General features: G+C 35.3%; 1 protein-coding gene across 2 annotated transcripts; it reads left to right on the top strand.

The window, feature by feature from the left end:
• Positions 1-5,367: 5,367 nt before the first annotated feature.
• On the top strand, positions 5,368-21,737 carry LOC128228182 (MATH and LRR domain-containing protein PFE0570w-like). 2 transcript variants are annotated; one of them, XM_052939343.1, is made up of 15 exons: positions 5,368-5,636; positions 8,564-8,691; positions 9,426-9,572; positions 12,403-12,497; positions 12,922-13,131; positions 13,965-13,991; positions 14,579-14,608; positions 15,786-15,809; positions 17,226-17,526; positions 17,723-17,936; positions 18,228-18,505; positions 18,911-19,166; positions 19,944-20,056; positions 20,626-20,786; positions 21,213-21,737. In XM_052939343.1, the coding sequence occupies exons 1-15, from the start codon at positions 5,531-5,533 to the stop codon at positions 21,310-21,312; spliced, it is 2,190 nt and encodes a 729-aa protein (XP_052795303.1). In that variant the 5' UTR covers positions 5,368-5,530; the 3' UTR covers positions 21,313-21,737. The 2 variants fall into 2 exon arrangements, with proteins under 2 accessions (XP_052795303.1, XP_052795304.1); XM_052939344.1 differs by lacking the exon at positions 15,786-15,809.
• Positions 21,738-25,779: the final 4,042 nt, after the last annotated feature.

Below are 25,779 nucleotides of genomic sequence, written 5' to 3'. Positions count from 1 at the left end.
TTACTGCGAAACAGCAAAAGGTTATGTCACAACAAACATGTTTTGTATGGGGGTGCGTGCGTGTGTGTACTGAATCAGTCTGATAGTAAAATCCCTATTACGAGAGCATTAATGGGAGCAGTGCTGTGTATGAAAGAAATATCTTGTCCTGCAATCTGGCATACATCTGTTGTAAATTTATTTGATATCTAAGACATGTTAGAACATTTAAAAAATCTCTTTTTTTGAGCCTGAGTCTTAAACTCGGGTACACGGGACGTAACTGAATAAGGGTCCAGATATCTAACCCTGGTTTACATATATTAATTCTTAGCGTTGCTTGTGTCATTGCGTTCCTCTAGATCTGCGAGGGCCTGATATTTAACTTGGTTTCACTAAATATATAAAAAAATATATTACTGGACTTGTCTGTGTTGTTCCCTTTACATTATTGGTTCAAATACAAGGTTATCTCTGTTCCTGTGCTTGCATTACTGCCATAATGTTCTGTGATATGTTTTATATTGAGTGACCAATTGCTGAATAACCTCAATATACCTCACCCTGTTACTTATATACTAGCAAGTGAATATTGTCATAATATTAACATACAACGCAATTATGCATCTTTAAAAGAATGTGTGCTTATTAGTACTCTTTATTCGAACAATAAAATTTAACAAGAGGGTTGTTTTATGGAATAAGAGCCCCATGTACAACTTATAATGAACCAATGTTGTTAGAATTGGGTATGAAATGACATTTATATAACTGACGGTATTGCGCAGTCATTTACAATGTTTGCTACTTTGTTAACTTTGTTTTGTATATTTTGGGAATTACTGCTGACACATATGTAGTGTATGACTCTAATTTGTTACACTTTGCTTACTTAGTACGATGTATTCGGACAATAAAAGTTAAAAACATTTTAATGAGAAAAGTATTACTGCTGCTGCCGAATCAAGCATTAATGCTCATTCCTCCTGCGGCATTTACCTTGTTGCAGCTGCAGTTTTGAATAGAAAAAAATGTGTGAAACATTACAAAATACATAGCAATTTTTTGTCTTTAAAAGCTGAACGTATTTATGGAGATTTAAAGCCAGTGGAAAGAAATGGTGTTTTGAGTTCGTTTAACAGTGTCAACAAAACCCTTCTTCTGCCTCCGTCCATTTATGGCGTCCACGCAAACCTGTACGCGATACCTAAGTGTCAACCATACATACATTAACACGACTGCTTAACGGCACCCACACCAACGTTAACACGACTCCTTTATGACAACAACACAAACCTAAACACGACTCCTAACGGCATCAACATAAACCTTAACACGACTCCTTTTCGACCTAACTGCAAACCGTAACATAACACGTCACTTACATGGTCTCCATGCAAACTGTAATAACCACGAACCTTATATTGCATCCATGCAAACCGTAACAAAACACGAGCCTTATATTGCCTCCATGCAAACAAAAAGCATAACCCGACCCTTGGATGGCCCCCATGCACACCATTTACATAACATGACCCTTATATTGCCTCAATGCAAGCTTAACATAACACAAACCTTATATTGCATCCATACAAACCGTAACAAAACACGAGCCTTATATTGCCTCCATTCAAACAAAAAGCATAACGCGACCCTTGGATGGCCCCCATGCACACCATTACATAACATGACCCTTATATTGCCTCCATGCAAGCTTCACATAACACAAACCTTATATTGCATCCATACAAGCCATAATATAACACTATCCTTATATTGCCTCCATGCACGCTGTAACATAACACGATCATTATATGGCCTCCATGCAAACCGTAACATAACACGAGCCTTATATTACCTCCATGCAAACAAAAGCATAACACGACCCTTGGATGGCCTCCATGCAAACCGTAACATAAAACGATGTAATACCCAACACGACCCCTTTAAGGCCTCCACTCAAACATAAACACGGCCCTTTTACGACATCCATGCAATTCGTAACACGACTTATTTTAATCCTCCACGTAAACCGTTACACGTTTGGTGTGCAAAATGACAAAACATGCATAGCCTTTTTTGTTAAGTCAACAAAATTAAAAGTTGTCAAATAACAATTTTTTTTGACCACCTCGCAAACTGTAAAATAACACATGCCTTATATTGCCTCCACCTTAACGGCCTATATAGATACCGTAACACGACCTATTTATGGCCTCCATACATACCGTTACAAGACCCCATTTCAACCTCCGCGCAAACAGTATATTGCCTCCAGGCATACATTAACACGAGTCTTTTACGGCTACAAATCAAATCGTAATCAATATTCTTCTGTAGCCTATAAGCAAACTGTAACACAGCCCTTTACTGACTCCGCGGCTACTGAAACACAACCCTTTTGCGGCCTCCACGCAAACTGTAATGTGGCCCTTTTAAAGCCTCAAAGCAAATCGTAACATGACCCTTGTCCGGCCTCCACGGTTACATTAACATGGCCCTTGACGGTCTCCACGTAAACCGTAATATGACCCCATTACAGCCTCCACGCAAATCGTAACAAGACCTCTTTACGACATCCACGAACACCGTAACATGACATATTTACGGCCTTCTTGCAAACCGTAACACGACCTTATTATGGCCTCCTCGCAAAACGTGGTTCGAAGTCCACCATCAAAATTAAATCATATGACCTATAAAGAAATTGTCTCGTTTATTGTATTGAACCAGTGAAATTATAATCAACAAGCAGTTTATTTTAATAACAAAACATTCACGAGTCCACTGTTCAATGATAAGACAACCTTTGATAATAACTACACGTAACGTAGAATATGAATATTCTAGCGACAGATTCATTGACGAAAATTGCTGAAACTAGAACGGATAAAATGACAGAACATGCATAGCCTTTGATGTTAAGTCAACAAAATTAAAAGTTTGAAGACAGATATCAAATAACAGATAACAGTAGCATCTTACAAAATCGTCACATGTTAGAAAGTGAAATACTTCATTTGTTAAAATATCAGACTTGGGGTAACAATAAACAATGACGTTCGTATCTCAACATTATAATTATGCTTAAAGTAGATTTCATGTCTTTTTTACAACTAAAATGAACCATCTTCTAAACAAAGAAAAGTTTAAATTGTGCAACCAATGTCTACCAAAGTTCTCTTTACTAAATGATAATCCTTAAATATTTACCCTTTTTCATGTTTTTACCTAAACATTTTTTTTCTGTCAAATATTCAAATATACTTACCATTGTCACAGGATTTCATGCTGCCTTCCGATGTGTGACGAATGCAGACACTGGTGTCCGCGGCATTATTGAAATTTCACGTATATTTATTTCTTATAATCTTATCATGATAGCATTCTTACCAACAAGATGAAATAACAAATATTCATTTCCCCAAAAAGATATATCAAAATTTAATATAAAATTTGTAAAATAATAAAATTCAAAGAAAATGCAAATATGTAATTCATCATCCACGTAACAAGGATAATAACTCACGGTTATGATTTCGTGAACTCAAGTGATTTTCTAAAATAACCTTGTAAAAAGGAAAGTATTCAACCTGAAGCTACGATATACACTGCTATTCATTATTCCAACAACCTTTTCCAATCTGGCTGTGTCCGTCAATAATTGTACAATTCGCTAATATTTCCTTGTAGTCATTACCGCTTTATAATTCAGAATGGAAAACTGACAAATAAATAAATGATTGTTATCGCTGCAATAACAAAAACCTCGATTAGTGAATCGGGTTGTGTGTCATCTTTTTTATACTCGCTCTCGGGCCAGACACATTTGATAAGTGCTCCGATAAGATTGTTAGTCATTTTAGGGTTTTGGAGCATAGTGCACAGACTGGTTAGAGCTTGACACTTTTAGCCTTGTTAGGTACCACGACAAGAAAACCTCGTGTATTGCCGCGAAAATCCTTCCGCTAAACGACAATTGTTAAAACAGAAGTAATTACATTACACATGGAATAAACAACTCGTGGATGTTTATCTCTTCATATTTACTTTACCTCCCTTTGGGCGAACTCCAACGGAATAATGTTATATAAAGTTTCATAATAATATGTTTTCTACGGCCGATAAGTATAACTTTTACTGAATATTAAGATGTCATTATTACATAATTTATATAAACACGTTGGATGAGAAGGTGTGAGGTATCAAGCGTTCGACCAAAGAAACCAGATACCCTATGATCGCCATTTTCCACCGCCAGCTTCCTGTTTTTATCGATCTATTACCTGACTTTTTCATTCATCAACGTGCGATTTAATAATCTGGTGATTGCTTAATGTTAAGTGTGACATTGAGATTAAACCGAGACCGAGCTGGTTGTAACGTGCGCTGTGTACATCGTCTCAAATTGATCGTGGGTATGTATGTATATATATATATATATATATATATATATATATATATATATATATATATATATATATATATATATATATATATATATATATATATATGTGACCTTTGATGTTTGAGTTTGACCTTGAACCGACCTGATTGTGGTATGCGCCCTGCACATCGTTTCACTATGTTGAACTCTTCTGACCAGATCTTTTAAATCCTTCAAGCAGTTCATGAGATATGGAGAGGACACGTTTTGTGACGGATAGACAGACAGACAGACGGACGGGTGGACAGACACCTAAAGCAAAAACAATATGCCTCCTCATCTGTAGTGGTATACATGATTACTGTACATCATTACGTTAATTTAAATCGCACGCGCTGTTTGGTGAAATATTCAATAAAGAAATTTACACATTTAATGAAAAAGGTTTTTGTTCCGGATCGAATAATTTGACCCTCGGCCACGTTGCGTAGCTGAAAACTCGGCATACACGCGCCTTCGTATGACATATATTATTTAGCTAATGTACTTTTACGGTTTCCCTTTTTTACTGCGGTCATATGTGGCAGGTTTCGTTTAACAACATATATATAGCGGCTTTTGTTGAGCTTAATTTTATAAGCTCGAATCATAAGTGTTACCTTTCTTCAATCAAGCGCATTAAACAGCACTTAAAATGTATTCTGTTTAAAAAAATGTTTATTATTATCCAATTTAAACTCCTTTGTACGACTTCAAAAATTATATCTTTTTAAGCTAGAAGGCCTTATGTTTGTAAGCACGATGATCAACTCTGATCGATTCCATGAAATCTCTACATTGTAAAGACTGAACAAAATTGCATAATTATTTTCAAAGAGGGCATAAATGGAACTTCTTTTAAAGCCTTGCTCTTTCAAATAAAAGGTATTGAATTTATTTAAAATCACTCAATATTGTACAATGGTCCTAATCTCTCTTCTCTTCAATAACGTTTAGGTGCTCGCGCAGTACAGTTGATTATATTGATTCGCAATTTCGTCTCAATAATTTTAGGATTTATCATTCATATTCGTAGAACGGTGCAAACTATCCAGACACCAAACATTTGGAAAATATCTGTACATAAGTTATAAAACATTAATTCTTACGACAGACATTAGCAAGATGAGTGAATTGATGGTTTATATAAATGACGGCGCGTGTCATCGTTACGTTTCCAATGCATTCAATATACAGAAACGGAAGTTGGACAGTGGATTCTTCTATCCTGGTATGATCTTTATTTAACTGTTACGTTCGTGTCAAATAATTAACCAGAAAATCATGATATACAACTATATTAACAGGAAGATTTCCTTTTCCTTGTTAATCATTTTTATGCTTGGTATGTGATTTTAAGAATAAAAGAATCACATTTACGTGATTCGAAAAAGAAAGAAAAAAACAACTTCCGTGTCATGTTTCAATAATGTCGTGGGCATTATATTAGTTATGTAAGTAAATAAAGATTGAAACGGTGCCCAAGTTCTAATATAATGTGTTTCCTCTCTGTATTGGTTAAATGTGGTGGGCTCGGGGAATGGGCGGGGTCGGGGAGTTTACTTTCCACAAAACACATTTCTGCTACTAAAATTAGGCATTATCAAAGCGCGCATGTGTTTAGGAACGTACCACAATACATTATATGCTTGTATAGTAAGGCAAAGTAATTCGCATTACCGAAGTCTTTTAGTGGGGTCGCGGGAGAGAGGTGGGGTTGTGGGGGCTCGGAATTGCCACATAATACACTAGATGCTAGTATATTTAGCCATAACGGAAGTTTGTATATGGGGTGGGGGATGGGGCATAGCATGCCTATTTCCACATTCATGCTCGTTAAGCAATACCAAAGTAATAACATACATATTGTCTAGTTTCACCCTCGGAATACAAGAAAAAAGGAAAACAAAACGATAAGAAAAAGGACAAAAATTACATCAATGGAAGCTCAAAACCTAAAAGTCTTGTGAGGCTATATATATAACCTTATTCATTTGGAGTGCCCAAAACGTACCAGCCAGGTGTGTCTACACATATAACCTATTTTGTTTGGAACACTTAAACCTACGAGCCTGGTGAGGCTACACATATAACCTATTTTGTTTGAAAGCCCAAACCCTACCAGCCAGTTGAGGCTTGAGGCTACACATGTTACCTATTTTATTTTGTTTGGACGCCCAAACCCTTCCAGCCAGGTGCGGCTAATCATATAACCTATTTTGTTTGGAAGCCCAAAATCTCCAGCCAGATGAGAATACATATAACCTATTTTGTTTGGAAGCCCCAAATCTGCCAGCCTGATGAGGCTACACATATTACATATAGTGTTTGGAAGATCAAACCCTACCAGCCAGGTGAGGCTATACATATTACATATAGTGTTTGGAAGACCAAACCCTACCAGCCAAGTGAGGCTAAACATATTACATATAGTGTTTGGAAGATCAAACCCTACCAGCCTGATGAGGCTATACATATAACATATAGTGTTTGGAAGATCAAACCCTGCCAGCCAGGTGAGGCTATACATATTACATATAGTGTTTGGAAGATCAAATCCTACCAGCCAGATGAGGCTATACATATTACATATAGTGTTTGGAAGACCAAACCCTACCAGCCTGATGAGGCTATACATATTACATATAGTGTTAAAAATACCAAACCCTACCAGCCAGATGAGGCTATACATATTACATATAGTGTTTGGAAGATCAAACCCTACCAGCCAGGTGAGGCTATACATATTACATATAGTGTTTGGAAGACCAAACCCTACCAGCCAAGTGAGGCTATACATATTACATATAGTGTTTGGAAGATCAAACCCTACCAGCCAGGTGAGGCTATACATATTACATATAGTGTTTGGAAGATCAAACCCTACCAGCCAATAGTGTTTGGAAGACCAAACCCTACCAGCCTGATGAGGCTATACATATTACATATAGTGTTAAAAATACCAAACCCTACCAGCCAGATGAGGCTATACATATTACATATAGTGTTTGGAAGACCAAACCCTACCAGCCTGATGAGGCTATACATATTACATATAGTGTTTGGAAGATCAAACCCTACCAGCCAGGTGAGGCTATACATATAACTTACTTTTTACCTTATCCATTTTCAAAAAAATCTTAAATTACTTGTCGAAGGACTGAAAATAAAAAAGAAATATGATATTATAATTTAATATCAACCACTTTATTTGCACAGATCTTTACAAACAAAATTCGATTGACTTGCAAATATTCAGGTATCGAGGCTTTCAAGGTAAGTATGAGAGCCAATTTGAATACAATTAAATATCTAATCGTTTTAACGTGATATTGATTATTGAAGAACCTTCAATATGACTTTAAATCAGAAAATGTTAAAAAGTATCAACTTATTGCACATATTTCGAACATATCCACTTAACGTATACAATCCACGAAAAATCGTAAAATATAATAATTAAATACTAGTAACTCACAACACGAAGTATAGCATTAAAAGTTATGCTATCATACAATTGATTATTCATATAAGTGTACATTATGGTAAAATACGCCACTAATATAAGGATTATAAGGATTAAGATCATTTATATAAGTGTATATTATGGTTAGGTAAGCCACTATGCATATGATTAAGATCATTCATAAAGGTGTATATTATGGTAAGGTACGATATTACGCATATGCTTAAGCTTATTAATATGAGAGTATATTATGGTAAGGTACGCCACTATGCATATGATTAGGATCATTCATATAAGTGTATATAATGGTAAGGTACACCACTATGCATATGATTAAGATCATTCATAAAGGTGTATATTATGGTAAGGTACGACATTAAGCATATGCTTAAGCTAATCAATATGAGAGTATATTATGGTAAGGTATGTCACTATGCATTTAGATTAAGATCTTTCATATAAGTGTATATTATGGTTATTTACGCCAATATAAGTGTAAATCATGTCATGCAGAGGATTGAGATCATTCATGTAAGTATCAAGCATGTCATGGAGTTGATGACGATCATTTATGTAAGTATTAAGCATACAATTTAGAGAATAAAGATCATTATCTTCAATTATAAGTGATAAGCATGAAAATGTATTCCTTCACGATTCCGCATTAAATCTAGCTAAATTTCAATTCCTAGGCCATGTCATCCAACATTGGGGCAAACCGAAAGAAGCGGAAATAGATTTTTACTCTAGGGGTCGGAGGCGTGTTCACCGGAACAACGTTATTGCCATTGGCGGAGCTGTGTCCTGCCCGCCACTGCATGTAAGAACACCCATATATAACAATACATTCAGTATGTTTATCAAAATGAGTTTGGATAAGTAACCCCAATTACTTCATTATAAAACATCAACATGTTAATGCAAATATTTAATACCATATATGTTAAAAGTTTTTTGATAACAAATTATGTGGGTCGATGTTGCTTCTTTTCATTTAATTATATGGATATAACTAAAATATTGTATTATGATCATAATATAGATAAGCCGGTGACTTGTTAATCAAATTTTTATTTTCCCAATACATAACTCACAATTAGCGTGCGAAACATGTATTGTATTGATTCTTCTTATAAACTCATTTCAGTATTATTTTACATAGATTTTTCCACTTTAAAAGCTTTGTGGCGGGGCTCGCTTTAATGAGAATAGTCGTTTGGCTCGTTCATAGGGAAGATATCGTCGTTTTGCTAAAAAGGGGGAAAATACTAACATGGTTCATATAATGTTCAACTTTTCAAACCTTTTATTCAAAATGTACATATCCATGAATGACACTTAGTTGCTACATTTTCTTTTCTTAATGATTAGAGGTCACTGCTTCTCAAATGATAAAAAATAAGTGGATATTTACAACTGGGTAGAGGAAAAATATATCATTACCGCTACAAATGAAGACAAAAGTTTGATACGTAACACACAAGTGGCATAAACATTTACATGACACGCATGGTTGTACGTACTGTATTGTAAAAAGGAACGCTTGTTTGCCAGGTTTGGGACTACGTTTTGACGGGGATGGGAGAGATGGAACCAAGCGGTATGTATATGCAGTATATGCCTGGCCGAGTCTGCTGCGTGCCTCGTCTTCCGCACCACGAACACAATTGCTACTCCGTTAGACTTTACAATGGCAAAGTTGTAAGTTCTTTAATACGAATTACTAAATACTTGATAGGCACCAATTGCCGATTTATGTTTTATATGAAGTGGACAATGTGGTCACATTTTCATTGTTTTTAATTTGAAACCAAGGTAGGAAATATTATTCTTTTAATAGTTATTTGAACAACTTCCTATATATGCCGAGGGTTCATTGTTTTTAATTTGAAGCCAAGGTAGGAAATATTATTCTTTTATTAGTTATTTGCACAACTTCCTATATATATGCAAATCAAAATTAAGGTATGGAGTCAAACTATAAATGAAGTACATATTCGGGAAGAAAAATCCAGCGAAAGCACAAATACATTCAAAGTATGTATGCAGCTGTTATGGTTTGATTGGAACCCTTCATTGGCGACAGTAGCGATTAATACAAGGCCGGCTATACCCTTGTTTAAAGCGTGTCTGTCTTGTTTAATACCAGTTTTCCAGCCCCGATTATAATGCCCAGATAACACACCAGAGTGTCAAATTTCCAGTGTATTGTTTATTGGCTAATTGCTCGAGGGCTGTATTCGAAGAGAAGGGATACATAGGTTATGCCTTGACTAATCAACGTTCCTTAATAACAGACACCGCAATAAGTATTAGACCCAATTAGAACAAACAAAGAATGTTATACCCAAGATCGGGGGGGGGGGGTTGGTTTCATATAGCTATATAATTCTTAAACTTTGTTTTTAAAGAAATCGTTAAGAGTGATATACCAGGCAAATATTTTTAGTAGATAATCATGTTTTTCTATCGGTGGAGGATATTGCAAGTATAGTTTGAAGGAGTTTGGGTTTTTAGAAAGAAAAACAGAGATGGTATGTTGAGGATATAATGATGTAAATGATGTAGTGAAGGAGATATTCTTGCAATTATAAAGTTATTCAAGAAATGTATTTGCTCGAATGAAACTGTTTCCTTTCATACTTGAGAGCTGTTCCACGCTCTATGTTTGCTCGTTATGAAAGGATGCAAACTTTGAAGTACTATTTCTGATTTCCATACGTAATGAGAATTAGTTTCATGTGCACAGTTAAGCGATTTAATTAATATATTAGATATTTATTTGCGAGACAAGTAAATCTTTATTATATAATTTATTAAATTGACGTATCAGAAATGTGCTCATCTACAGTATCATAACAGATGCTATTTCGAACAGAAATGGCATAAATTGGCATTGAAAATTTCCATTTATATTAGAACTAAATATTTGCTTTGATTCTGTTAATGTATTTGTTTTGCGAAAAAACAACAATTTAACATCACTTAACTTTGTTAAATCGTTACACATGCCATACTGACTATAGCTATTGATAACTATGTACTTGAGTTACACATGGCATACTGACTATAGCTATCGATATACGTGTACTTGAGTTACATATACCATACTGACTATAGATATCGATAACTATGTACTTGAGTTACATATGCCATACTGACTATAGATATCGATAACTATGTACTTGAGTTTCACATGCCAATACTGACTGTGGCTATCGAAATACGTGTACTTGAGTGACACGTGACAATAATGACTACAGCTTTCAATATACATGTACCTGTACTTGAATTTTACATGTCAATACTGACTATAGCTATAGGTATACTTGTACTTGTGTTACACATGTCAAAACTGACTAAAGCTATAGATATGCGTTTACCTGAGTTACACATGTCAATACCGATTATAGCTATCGATATATGTGTTCCTGTGTACTCATGTCAATACTGACCATAACTATACATATACTTTAACTTGAGTTGCACATCTGAATACTGACTGTAGCTATCGATGTACTTGTATTTGGGCTACACATGACAATACCGACTATAAATATCGATATATGTCTACCTTAGTTACGCATTTGAATACTGAATATAGCTATATATATATATATATATATATATATATATATATATATATATATATATATATATATATATATATATATGTGTGTGTGTGTGTGTGTGTGTGTGTGTGTGTGTGTACGTGTGCGTGTGCGTGTACCTGAGTTATAAAAGTCAATATAGACTATAGTTATAGATGCACGTGTACTTGACTAACACCTATCAATACTTACTATAGCTATAGATGTCAGTGTACTTGAGTTACAGATGTCAATACAGACTATAACTATCTGTATTGTGTAGAACGTACATAGGTTGACTATTATGCAAGTAAAAGCTACTTCAAAAGTTAAGAAAGAGTCAAAAAGGAAATGTATTGTTTACATAAAACAAACTGGATGATCGACTATCCCTTTGATGAGGCTCACGATAAATAAACTCATTAAACTGTATTGCCTTTTCAAGAAAAAGCGAAAGGAATACTCATGTTCTACATCCAAAAATGTATTGCATGACAAAGAAAAGAAACAACTCATGAAAGTAAATGAATGCATTTCTTTTTTTCTTTTTTTTCTATTACCTATGGTTTTGTTAATTAGGAAATAAATAACATTGTGTTCTAAGAAATACAGGGAAGGTTAAATATATTAATATTAATGGGTATGAAGGAAATAAATATCTGAGATACGTTAATATATCGTTTGAAGTAACAAGTAACAAGTAATGTACCTCTTTAATGGAAGTTTTGAAGTGATTGCATGTATTAAAATTAATGATATTATCGTAGTTAACCTTTTTTATATCTCAATAAAAAGCACAGTAATCCATATACTAAAATATACATTCTACATAAGAAAGGTGCCCAACAGTATGTGTATGTAAGTAAACATTAATTGAAGTACAAATGCATAATATAATCATACCTAAATAAAGAAAACACAATATTGTTGAAATACGCTAGGTGAAGAAGAAGCGGAAATTGTTGGTAAAGATCGGCAAGTCCCGCTACCGTGGAATACTTAGCGGTATTGGACTGGACGGTTGCCTGCGGGAAAGGTAATACTTTAATACATGTAGCTGCACAAATACATGTTATACGTGTAGCTGAGGTACAGATGTCAATACTGAATATAGCTATGGATATACATGTAGTTGAGTTACACACGTCCATAATGACTATAGCTATAGATATACGTGTAGTTAGGTTACACACGTCAATACTGACTATAACTATGGATATACACGTCAATACTTACTATAGCTATGGATATACGTGTAGTTGAGTTACACATGGAAATACTGACTACAGCTATGGATACACGTGTATTTGAGTTACACATGTCAATACTGACTATATCTATGGATGTACGTGTACTTGAGTTACAGATGCCAATACTAACTATAGCTATAGTTATACGTGTACCTAATTATTTGAAAGATTTATTTTCAACTTCAAACAGCAGTTTCAATTAAAATGTAGGTGCCAAAAAGATAAATCGATGGATTTCCTAAATGATGATGATGATGATGATGATGATGATGATGATGATGATGATGATGATGATGACGATGATGACGACGATGAAGACGATTGCGGCAAAAAAGATAACGATGACAGCGATGATTGTGACAGTGATTCTAAAAAGAAAAACAAAAAAGAACGAAAGAAAAAAGAAGCGGATAAAGACAGGTAAACAAAAAAAGATTTTTTTAAGATATTTAGATACTGTATCAAATACAGTCAAACCCCAGTGGCTCGAACTTCAAGGGATCGGCGAAATTACTTCGAGCTACGTCCGATTCGAGCTAAGCGGGGATGCCACCGAGGAATTCGAACCAAGCGAGTTCGAGCCGGCGGGTTTCTACTGCATGGTATATTTGGTTGGTGCGTGTGCGTTGTCTTGTATATCGTTTGGTTTAGAAACAATTGCTTGTGTTGGTGTTAAGTGTGAAATGGCGACAATACAATGTCTTTGAATCGTTAAACAATGCCATGGATTATTCATCAGATCCGTGTACTAGTAGTTAAGCGGGCGTCATGATAAAACATTGTGGTGGATACATTATTCCTAAAATCTTCAACATCGTTAGTTTCTAAATATATCATTTGTGTACCTATACTTACTTAAAATATTATGAATGCACAGCTTAGTATTGGCGCATATGGATGCACTACACATACATGTATGGGTTTCATCTCACATCAACCACTTTAACGTGAAACCTGACAGACTTTAATCAAGTTTGTTAACATTTTATGATATTTTAGATGTTCTCTTACGTCTGAAAGCATTGTTTAAGAACAATAAGATGTTACGTCATTGTTAAAAAATAAGTATACTTGCGTCCAAAATATGACTTACTTTAAATCAAAATACCTATTAAAGTGTCCATGACCGTTTTTATGGTTTCAGGAACATTTGAATGGATCAATAAATTTCTTACTTTCAAAATTCTTGACTAATTGCAAGAAATGACAAATTTGATCGTATGTGGTCTAACTAGAGTTTTATTTATTTCCAGAAGCAGAAAAAAGAATAAGGAAAGAAGGTAGCAGTAAAGTTTTACATGAAAATGAAAATAGCATTATATGAATTATATTAAAGAATTTATCTAGAAATGTTTTAAAATTAAATTAAACATTTGTTATATCAAGTTTGAGTTGGTGTTCAAAATTAGCTCTTGTTTATTGACAGTCTGACAAACAGGCAGGCCGGCCGACCTATCAACAGATAGAGAGCCAGAATGATCAGAGATTGATTAACGACATATAACTAATTTATGTATTTAAAAAAAATAGGTTAAATAAGGACAGTTTAAATAAAAAGTAAAATTCATCTTTAATATCAATTGATTTGCAACACAAATAATATCATTACTTTAGAGGTATTTTTATCTGGCGAATACACCAGTTTGAGTACGAAGTGAATCTATTTCAATCGCCCTATCCACCTGCTATAATGGTCATAGCTCGCCATAATAATGGAGCGGCGAATTCGAAATATGCAACCGTCTTATTGAGAAAACATCCTTATGAACACTGATGTTTACAAATGAAAACATACAGCTTGAAAATACACAAAGAAACCATCGTGCACTAGTGTAGTACAGTTCAATCATGTGCCCATATTTTTCAGACAAAGATCCAAGGAAAAAGAAAAGAAAAGGTAACAATCAGATTCCTTTCATGCTTTTACTCGAATTAGGTCAGCGAATGAACATTAATTTTGTTGGTGCACAACAAGTTCAACAACTCCAACAACAACAACTGCAGCAACTACAACGTTTAATGTTGATGATACTGCTAGTATATCTATCGTAGTTTACATTCAAACATAATAAAATTAGGTTTGAACTTATAGTTAACGTGAGCTTAATTTGGTTTCATAGTATAGTGTGAGGGACTGGCACTGCTTCCTGACATGGATTTGCAATAACGATGAACAATAACTGTAAAAATACTTATATTATTACGATAATATCTAGAGATTCCGATGTGTCGAGTTTCTGACAGGTCTGACAGGTCGCGGAAATATATGTCATTTGCATGTAAATAACCATTGAAGAAGGTTGCATGCATATATCACTATAATATATATTGTCACTTGTGACATAGTATATCTAACAGTATTCATATCTCACTGGTAACGTCATAATTTCATTGGAAAATAAATTCCTTTTCATTTGTATATGTGGCGTCATCTTAACTTGTCTGTTTACGAAATATTGGATCGTGAGATTTGCGAAGTAACACGGCAAATTATGTAAGGTTAATTAACATTATGATTATAAATTGAAGTATTAATAACGCAGAACAATTTAAGTATATAAAATATCGAAATTAGCAATATTTATATATATAATGTTTGGCCTATAACTATTTCTTGGACCGCGGATTAATTAACACATGGTAGAAGACTTTTGCCGCGTCTTTTTGATTGGCTGAGAAGAGAAAATTAGCAAAAGCAGCGTTTTTATTGGTTGGAGCTGACGAAGTACTCCTACGGTGGCTGCTGGAGATGTATCCAAGAGCGGGATAAAAAAAAGGAACGAGCAGACGAACAGGAGCTTTCTCTTTGGAATTCTTTAGGCCTGACAACATCGAAATTTCATAGCGTACTAACAAAACTAACAATTACTAACTAACACTTAGACTACTACGGATGGCGTCGCAAATGTAACTTTATGGCGTTATTGTACGTTTAAACATATTATCGTCTATTTATTCTTGTACACGGGAATTATCCTTCACAGACTAACAACTAAAAAGGGGTCGCTCTAGTGAAATAATATCTTGCATATCATAAACGGAGTATAACGGAATAATATTTCCATATTTTACAGCCACGGGGCGAAGAAAGATGAAAGGTAAAGTTATTGTTATTTCCTGTTTATGTGTTAGCAATGAGAGGACCAAAGACCATGTACAATTGAGATACAGGCGCCCGTACTAGTAGCCTAACTCGAATATTAGAATAGGAGTTTAAATATGTGTTGTCAACAGTTTTGCTTCTCATTACTAATTATATAAAATTATCTAGTTTTTATTTTAATTCTTCTTAGCCAAATTATTTGCTGAGATAACTTCTTTCATCTTAAATCCCTGCGGAAATCAATATCTCAAAATCATGCCTGAACCATGTTTTCATTATTGTTTTAAATGTTTAAAACATGTCGAAAAACGTGTCTTAACATCATTGTTTTGATCACATTATAACAAAGTTGAAAGCTGAGTGGCAGGTTATCGGGAGGCAAAAGGGTTCACACATTTAACCACCGACAAATGATATGCGTAGTTTTATTTCTTCATGCCCCTTCCCACGTCACGAATTCCGCCACTTTACATGGTGCATCACGTATGTAAATTTGACCCAATGTCCAGAAGATTATCAAACATGGTCAAAGAAGGCCTAAAAATAGACATATTACATCATTTTTTCGAACTAGTTAAGTTCTATGTTAAAACTTTAATCAAACTAGACAACTACATCTCCATAGCAGTTCTAGTTTTTTGTAAGAAATTTAATCTGCTTACACAACTTTCTGTCCGAAAATGTTCGAATTCGTTGCTGGGACATTAGTCCACTTACACAATTTTTCTCCGAAATATTTCTAGTTCTTTGCTGGGACTTGAGTCTACTTACACAACTTTTTCTCAGAAATAAGTCTAGGTTTTTACTTGGATTTTAATCAACGTACACAACTTTATCTCCGAAATCGTTACAGTTCTTTATCTCCAAAATGAGTATAGTTCTTTGCTGAGACTTTAATCCACTTACACATTTTTTCCCGAAATCTTTACAATTCTTTGCTGGGACTTTAATCGACTTACATTTTTTTCCCGAAATCGTTACAGTTCTTTGCTGGGACTTTATTCTACTTTTACAAATTTAACTCAGAAATTGTAGTAGCTTTTTTGCTGGGACTTTAATCAACTTACACAACTTTATCTCCGGAATAGTTATAGTTCTTTGCTGGGACTTTAATAAACTTACACAACTTTATCTCCGGAATAGTTATACTTCTTTGTTGGGACTTTAATACATTTACACAACCTTCTCTCTGAAATTGATCTTGTCCTTTGCTGGGACTTTAATCAACTCACACATGTTTAAAAATGAAATAGTTCTAGTTTTATGATGGGACTATAATCCTTTTACACTACGATATTTCCCAATGTTATAACTTTATGTTGGAAACTTCATCCAATTACAGAACGCACTATATCTTAATTTACTTTAACATGAATGTTCATTGTCAATAAAAATTCCAAACCAATTTCAGTTTAGTCCGGCAGGAGGACCTCACTAAAATTGAGAAGGCTATTCAGACAGTCAGCACAATAATTGAAGAAACTGGAACCAAAATTGAAAATAAGATGCAGATAATAGGTGCCCAAATGGATAGCAAAACATGTCAAACAAACGTTGAAAACATAAACACAACAATCACATTAGTTGGTAAGGATATAAAAGAGGCAGTAGAAGAGACCAGTAGGAAGATTTCAGAAGGAACTCGTACTACCGCCGACAAAATTGACGAGCTTAAGGAACACATCAATCAAATCAAAATTACAAAAGACAGTGTAAGTGAAGTTCTATAAATCCATTTCATGTTATCATCGCTTTATAAACATATCGTATTGATAATTTAGAATCTTACCAGTTGAGCCTCGTAGAAGTCATTCGTTCTTTATTGATGGGTTTAAGCATTTGTTGGCATGGTAAGCAACAAATTTACCTATAAGAACTCGAAGAATATTGTCACCGTATGTTTTACAGCCTATCACGTCGCCTGCTACATCTCAAACACCCGTCCCTAAACGCAAATCGGAAGAAGAAGAAGATGATGATGATGATGATGATGATGATGATGATGATGATGATGATGATGATGATGATGATGATGATGGTGATGATGATGATGATGATGATGATGATGATGATGATGATGAAGATAAAGAAGATGAAGTTGATGAAAAGGAAGAAGAAGAAGGTATGTACGTCGTATGTTGTTTGCTTAATCAATTATACAAGCAAACTGTATTGCCATGAAATGGTATTCGTTTTATGGTTTCATTGTAACAATATGTTTTACAGTGCATAACAATGACTAAATGGCATGGACTCTACTCTATTATTATTTCAATTATGACTTAAAGTCTGATTTTGATTTCTATATGACAAAGTTGTTGTTTGTAAATTAGTAAATAAAGTATGTGTACTGACCATGTCTTCATTGAAAGAGAAAGAACGGGACTTAACTGAATGCTTTACTTAATTGTAGACATAAGTAAAGGGCCGGAGGTCTTGGCACGATGGTCAGATGACGGATGGTATTATTTTGGGCTGATAGAAAGTAAGGGAAAAAGTAAGGGAAAAAGTAAGAGGAAAAGTAAGGGAAAAGGCAAGGATGAAAGTAAAGATAAGGGTAAGGAAGATTGTAGGGGGGAAAGAACAGAAGATACAATATGTTGGAAGGTAAGGGACAGCACCGGTCACACCGAATACATACAGCTGAGGAACATACTAACGGAAGAGGAACGAAGACAGCAAATAATTCAGGTCTGTGTTGCTTCATTTTCAAAACATTTTGTGTTACATTCACATTTACTGTTTACCCAAGAAATTAAACCCTCTCTTACATTATTACGAAAATTAGTACACTGAAACATGAAGATTACTCAAGAGAATACAACGTCACAACACCAATGTTTCGTGTGAATTAAGTAAACACTGTTGAACAGCTTAATTATTCCTAGAGATGTATGAATGTTTTTACTATCAGACTTCAGACACCTGAGATATCATTTTCTTGAATTTATTTACTGGCGAATAAAACAACGCACAATATGTAATTATATAATGGTTGGCATCGATTGAATGGCTTCATTAACGGGATTCGCGTATGAATCAATGGACTTTTAATGCATATATAAAACAATATAACTTGTTGTATACTATTTTCAGAAGGATGATCATGTTATTGCTCCACATCCTGACTACTACTGCAGTTATGCTCCGGGACATGTTATACAAGTGTTCACAAAAAGCGTAAATGTGGTTTTCTTTGATGATCGTCACGAGCGAATTAAAATTAAAGACGTATACAAAATTTCGCAAGAGCAATATCACGACGACGTTATTACAATTAAACAATGCGAAGAGAAATTAAAGAAGGCAAACGCCATTATGTTAGATAATACGACTGGGAAATATATTCCAGGTAAGACCACTGTATCAACATATATACATTGGAACCCTGTATATTTTGTGTCTTATTTTCGGAAATAATGAGTATTTATCTCTCAATGTCCAAGCTGATAACATATATAGATCTGAACAAGAAAGGCTCGTTCGCTGCGCTCACGCCGCCCGTTCTTATTCATTAATAATTTATTTCATGTCATATTATTATTACTTAAGAACAACGTGAACCAATGACTATATGAGCATTTGAAATATCCAAATCAATAATTTTATTTTAGTGAAAATAACTTTGATAGCATGATATAATACCTGAAAGCATTAACGAAAGAGTCCAGAAAAGCAAAATGACATAGCAATGTTGCTTTTTTAAACTTTATACTAAGAAGTGTACATTTGCAGCTGCTAGCATGTACAAGGAATAAACGTAAAACTTACTGTTACGTTTTATTTTAAACAGTACCTGTCTGCTGTTTGCCAAACACTATCAATATTCTTTGAGAATTTATTGTAAATCAAATAACCAATATGACATATTTCCAAACCTGAGTCAACCATGCAAACGTTCTTATGTGTTCTCGTCGTTAACGTAGCCTGGAGAATGTTATACAACAAGACTGCTTAACATTTATAGGGTGACTTAAAATTTCACCCTTCAAACTTGGCTTTTAATTAGACAAGCAGGTTAAATATTATGTATTTTTAAAGCCACCGAAAGATCACATAACCAACTGATGGCGCTAAAACAATGTTGTTCTTATATACATATAGACTTTCTGAATGTGTTTCCTTTTAGTGACTGTGCGGGCTCCAACAGGGCAGCAATGGTTCAAGATATTCGACCAAAAAATGAAACAGAGGGGCAACCACATATTCCCAAATGATCTATTACCTGACAGTGATCATCTGGTAGGTATCAGTTATGTGTTTTGTTTCATTTCGTGCCTTGAATAAATTTATTTGCTGCATCGAATACAATGTTTAAATACCGTTCAAAAATTAATAAAATCAACTTCCCTAAAATAAAATACGCCCTATAGAAGAGTCTCATAATTGTTTGTCTATTTTTTTCCAACACCTTTATGGTAGCTGATTTTTAAAAGGTGTTCTTTGATCAGGATTGAAAAATGCTTCAACCATTACATTGGAACTTTTGTTATTATCACCACCTACACATTTTGTCCTTGCATTCATTAGTATTACCAAATGGTCATGCCAATCATGCTATGTCCATACACTGTGTTATGTAATGTTGTATTAGAAAAAAACAACTTCCTAGTTTCGACTTATTGCTTTACATTAAATTTATCATAAATCAATTAGTCACTGACAGCGAGTCTCGTCATTTTGCACGAACGAACATATACTAACATATGATGTGGAAATTCTATGGATGTCAACTCGGTGTGATATTCTGAAAGTTGTTAATATAAAATGAAACATTCAATCAGTTAATCATTTTTCATATATTGTTTCAGAACTGGAAGTACGCTCTTGCTCCTGTGAAAGGTCACAAAGGCATATATATGCCCGCAAAGATACGAAAGACCGTAGAGCGGTATTTCATCGTCCAATTTTCAGGCCTGGTTTATGGAATGTTTGGCATGTTATTTCCCTGCAGTACATGCTGCTGGGCTCGGTGTGTTCCCACTTTCCCAACGCTAATTTTTCCTATAGAAATTGAAGTTGGGGTTTGGGGATTTATTGTTTGCTGTAACAATAGAGTTGATAGGTGGTAATTGACAAAAGTTGCTATACTGTGCTGAAAAAGTTGTGTTTGATAAACCGAGGTAGGTCTGTGATCTGCAGCCATTTTCAACAATCTTCTCGGGAACGGTTACTGTTGGCTAAAATATCAAGTTTGATTCATATCCTGTTTTAAATGATGAGATAATTGAGTCATATTGTGTTTTATCTCTTTTCGTTCGTAGTCGCTCTATCGTAGTTATTCAATTCGAACGTAATAAAAATAAAGATACAACTTAACTATAAGATATTTATATATATGATAACCAAAAATTACGTAGAACATATGTACATACAATGTTTATTTACTGCTTTTCAGGACCAAAGTTTGGGTGGAGAAGAGCGATTGTTTTTATCTCAGCAAGATGTACTACGACTTTGCTGTTAATTTTTTACCAGCACAAAATAAAACAAAGTAACAGTGCTCGATAAAATCACAAACAGCTAGCAAATGACGGTAACTTTACGTACTTTACGCAAATGGACTCAATGGAATCACTGAGGCGGATCTAAGGACAAGCGTAAGAATGATATTGAATATGGCCTCAGTAGTCGGCAAAGAGACGGATTCCATTACCTCTGATTTACATTCAAACGTTATCACAATATGCATCATTCACTTTATTGATACCGCATTGATTGCGCTGTCTGTTTGATGTATTGTAAACTTTTTTTCTGTATTGTTTGGGAATTACTGCTTACTCATATATCATAATATACTCATTATACTTACTCATAAGTTACACTTACGCTTACTCATAATATATATATATATATATTATGACTCTTACTTGTTACTTTTTGTTTACTTACGTCACATTCGGACAATAAAAGTTAAAAACAATATATTGAGAAAAGTATTAAGCAGTAATGTCCATTCCTCCTGCGGTATTTATATCAAGCTTGGTGTTGGAACAGCTTAGGTTTTGAATAGAAAGAAATGGGTTTCTGAAACAAAACAAAAAATACTAATTTTGTGTCTTTGGAAGCACAACATAGCTTTGCTGACTTAAAGTCAGTGTAGAGATAAGATGTTCTAAGTGTCAACAAACCGTTTTTCATCCCCCATCCATTTATGGCGTTCACGCGAATTTGAACCCGATCACTTTACGGCATCCACAGATACCTTAACACGACCACTTTACGGCATTCACACATACCTTAACACGATCCCTTTACGGCAACCACACATACTTGAACACGATCCCTTTACGACATCTACACAAACCTTAGCCATTCGGAAATCCTCGGCCATTTTTTCAAAAACAACCTCGGATGTATCCACGTACATCAGTTGAAGTAGTTCGTAAAAAATTGAATTATATCATTAATTTTATGTAGTGTTTTAGAGTTGTATTTATTGATCTAAGTTTAAATTGATTGCCATTGAATTGAATTATTGCAAACATTTTTAAGAATCCCAAGAGTTATGTCACCAAGTTTAACTGTTAAATAAAATTACTACGCCATCTACTTGAGCGGACTTAAACGTACCACTTTTTGAGTATGTAAACCGTCCAAATACATCCGAGGTTGTTTTCGATAAAATGGCCGAGGAGCTCCGAATGAAACCTTAGCACGGCCCCTTTACGGCATCCACACAGTCCTTTACAAGACCCCTTTACGGCATCAACACAAACTATAGCACGATCCCTTTACGGCATCCATACAAACCTTAACACCACTTCTTTACGGCATCCACACAAAACTTAGCACGATCATTTTACGGCATCCACACAAACCTTAACACCACCCTTTTACGGCATCCACACAAACCTTAGCACGATCCCGTTACGCATCCACACATACCTTAGCGCGACCCCTTTTACGACATCCACACAAACCTTAGCACGATCCCTTTACTGCATCCACACAAACCTAGACACCACCACTTATCGGCATCCACACAAACCTAAACACGATACCTTTACTGCATCCACACAAACCTTACCACCACCCTTTTACGGCATCCACACAAACCTCAGCACGATCCTTTTACGGCATCCACACATACCTCAGCACGACCCCTTTTACGGCATCCACACAAACCTTAGCACGATCCCTTTACTGCATCGACACAAACCTAGACACCACCACTTATCGGCATCCACACAAATATTAACACGATACCTTTACGGTATCTACACAAACCTCGACACCAACCCTTTACGGCATCCACACAAACCTTAGCACGATCCCTTTAATGCATCGACACAAACCTAGACACCACCACTTATCGGCATCCACACAAACCTTAACACGATACATTTACGGCATCTACACAAACCTCGACACCACGCCTTTACGGCATCCACACAAATCTCGACACCACCCCTTAACGGCATCAACAAGGTCCTTTACAAGACCCCTTCACGGCAGTCACATTAACCTGAACACGACCATCAACCTAAACACGACCCCTTTACGGCATCCACACAATCTTTTACAAAACCCCTTAACGGCAGTCACATCAACCTTGACACGACCCCTTTACACCAAACCAGAACACGATTACTTTTCGACCTTAACACATACCGTAGTATACCAAGACCCTTTAATGGACTCTATGCAGACCGTAGCATGACATGACCCTTTAATGGCCTGCATGCAAACTGTAGCATGACACGACCCTTTAATGAACTCTATACAAACCGTTGCATGACACGACCCTTTAATGACCTCTATACAAACCGTAGCATGACACGACCATTTACTGATCAACATGCAAACCGTAGCATAACATGACCCTTTAATGTCCTCCATGCAAACCGTAGCATTACATTACCGTTTCATGGCCTCCATGCAAACCATAGCATAACATGCCCCTTTAATGACCTCTATGTAAACCATAGCATTACATGACCGTTTAATGGTCTCCATACAAACTGTAGCATAACTTGACCGTTTGATAACCTACATGCAAACCGTAGCATAACACGACCCCTTAACGGCATCCACACAAACCTGAACACGATTACTTTTCGATCTTAACGCAAACCGTAGCATTACATGACCCTTTAATGGCCTCTATGCAAACCGTTGCATAACACGACCGTTGAATGTCCTACATGCAAACCGTTACATACTACGACCCCTTTATGGACTCAACATGAAATCTAAGCATGACCCATTAACGGCCTACATGCAAACTGTAATACGACCCTTTACGGCATCTAAGCAAATTGAAACACGGCCACTACAGCCTCCACGCATACAGCAGCACGACCCTTTACGATCATCACGCAAACCACGAGCCCATATACGGCCTCCACGCACGCAAACCGCAACACGGCCCTTTTACGGCTTAAAGGCAAATTGTAAACAAGAGTCGTTTATAGTATCCAAGCAAACCCTTTACGGACTCCACGCAAACTAAAACACGACCATTTTACGGCCTCAAATCATACATATACACGGCTTTTTTGCGGCCTCCTTGCAAACTGTAACACGGCCCTTTAACGGCCTCCAAGCAAATCGTAACATAACGCTTTGTCGGCACCGCGAATACATTACTATGACCCTTTACGGCCTCTACGCAAACTGTAACACGACCCTATTACAGCCTCCACGAAAACTGTCACACGGCCTCACAAAACAAGTTTCGCTAAGTATCTCTAAAATAAATGTGAATGCCAGAGTATCGAAAAAGTGATTCGTACGACTCATCGGATTCCGGAATACATTAGTCATTAAAATATTGAACGAATGCAGAGTATTTCGATCTCTAACCTAACAATTAACTAGCAGCATGTTACTGCTTCAAATGCACAAAACGTGGTTGGTTTTTCAACACTTGTAGTGCATTAACGAGGTTGGTATTCTTCCACTGTGGTTGATATTCCACCATTTATACAGCAAATACACGTAGTTGGTATCCCACTTCCTTTGAGAACAACATTTGGCTGGTATTTTACCACGTGCTGAAGTTGGAAGTCCACCATCACAATTAAATCATATGAACAATGAAGAAATTGTCTATTGTTTCAATTGTACTGTACTATCAAAACTTTCACGAGTTCCATGACCAATGATGACTTTACATTTTCACAAATGAATTATCTCATAAGATGTAATAGCGTACGTAAACCTTTGATAATATCTACAAGTAACCACAGGGACAGGGTGTATTGTTATTATCTTTTAAAAAGAAAATAGAATAAAAAATAAAAAAATGTAAGTTATCATTAGTCACACTTTTCACATCGTTATTAACCAGCATGGATTTTTTTTTAATAAAATGGGGTGAGAGGGGGTGTCAAAACAACGCACCCTGCCCCTGTGTACGTAGCGTAGAATATAAATATTTTAGCGACAACGTAATTGACGAAAATTGCTTGAACTATAACGAATAAAATGACACAGCATGCATAGTTCTTGATGTTTAGTCAAACAAATCAAAAGTTTTAAGACAATTATTAAATAACAGCAAAATATTATAAAATTGTCACAAGTAAGAATGTTAAATACTTGTTAAACCTACTATCACCCAACCGATGGAATACACATTTACGATATCAAACTTGGAGTAACAATATACAATGACGTTTGCATCTCAACATTATAGGCGTAAAGTAGATTTCATGTCTGTTTTGCAACTGAAATGAACCATCTTCGAAACAAAGAAAACTTTAAATTGTGCAAACAATGTACAATAGTTCCCTTCACTAAATGATCATCCTGAAATATTTACCCTTTTTTCATGCTTTTACTTTTACCTTCAATAATTCAAATATACTTATCATTCTCACAGGAATTCATGCTACCGTCCGATGTTACTTTTAGCACATCACATGACGAATGCAGACACTGGTGTCCGCGGCATTAATAAACTTTCACGTTTAATTATTTCTCATTGACTTATCATTATAGCATTCTCACCAACATAA

The sequence above is a fragment of the Mya arenaria genome, chromosome 3 (genome assembly GCF_026914265.1).
Source record: "Mya arenaria isolate MELC-2E11 chromosome 3, ASM2691426v1".
In the NCBI taxonomy this organism is placed as follows: domain Eukaryota; kingdom Metazoa; phylum Mollusca; class Bivalvia; order Myida; family Myidae; genus Mya; species Mya arenaria.
The sequence above is the reverse complement of the archived record's forward strand: the minus strand, read 5'-3'. Positions and strand labels throughout refer to the sequence as shown.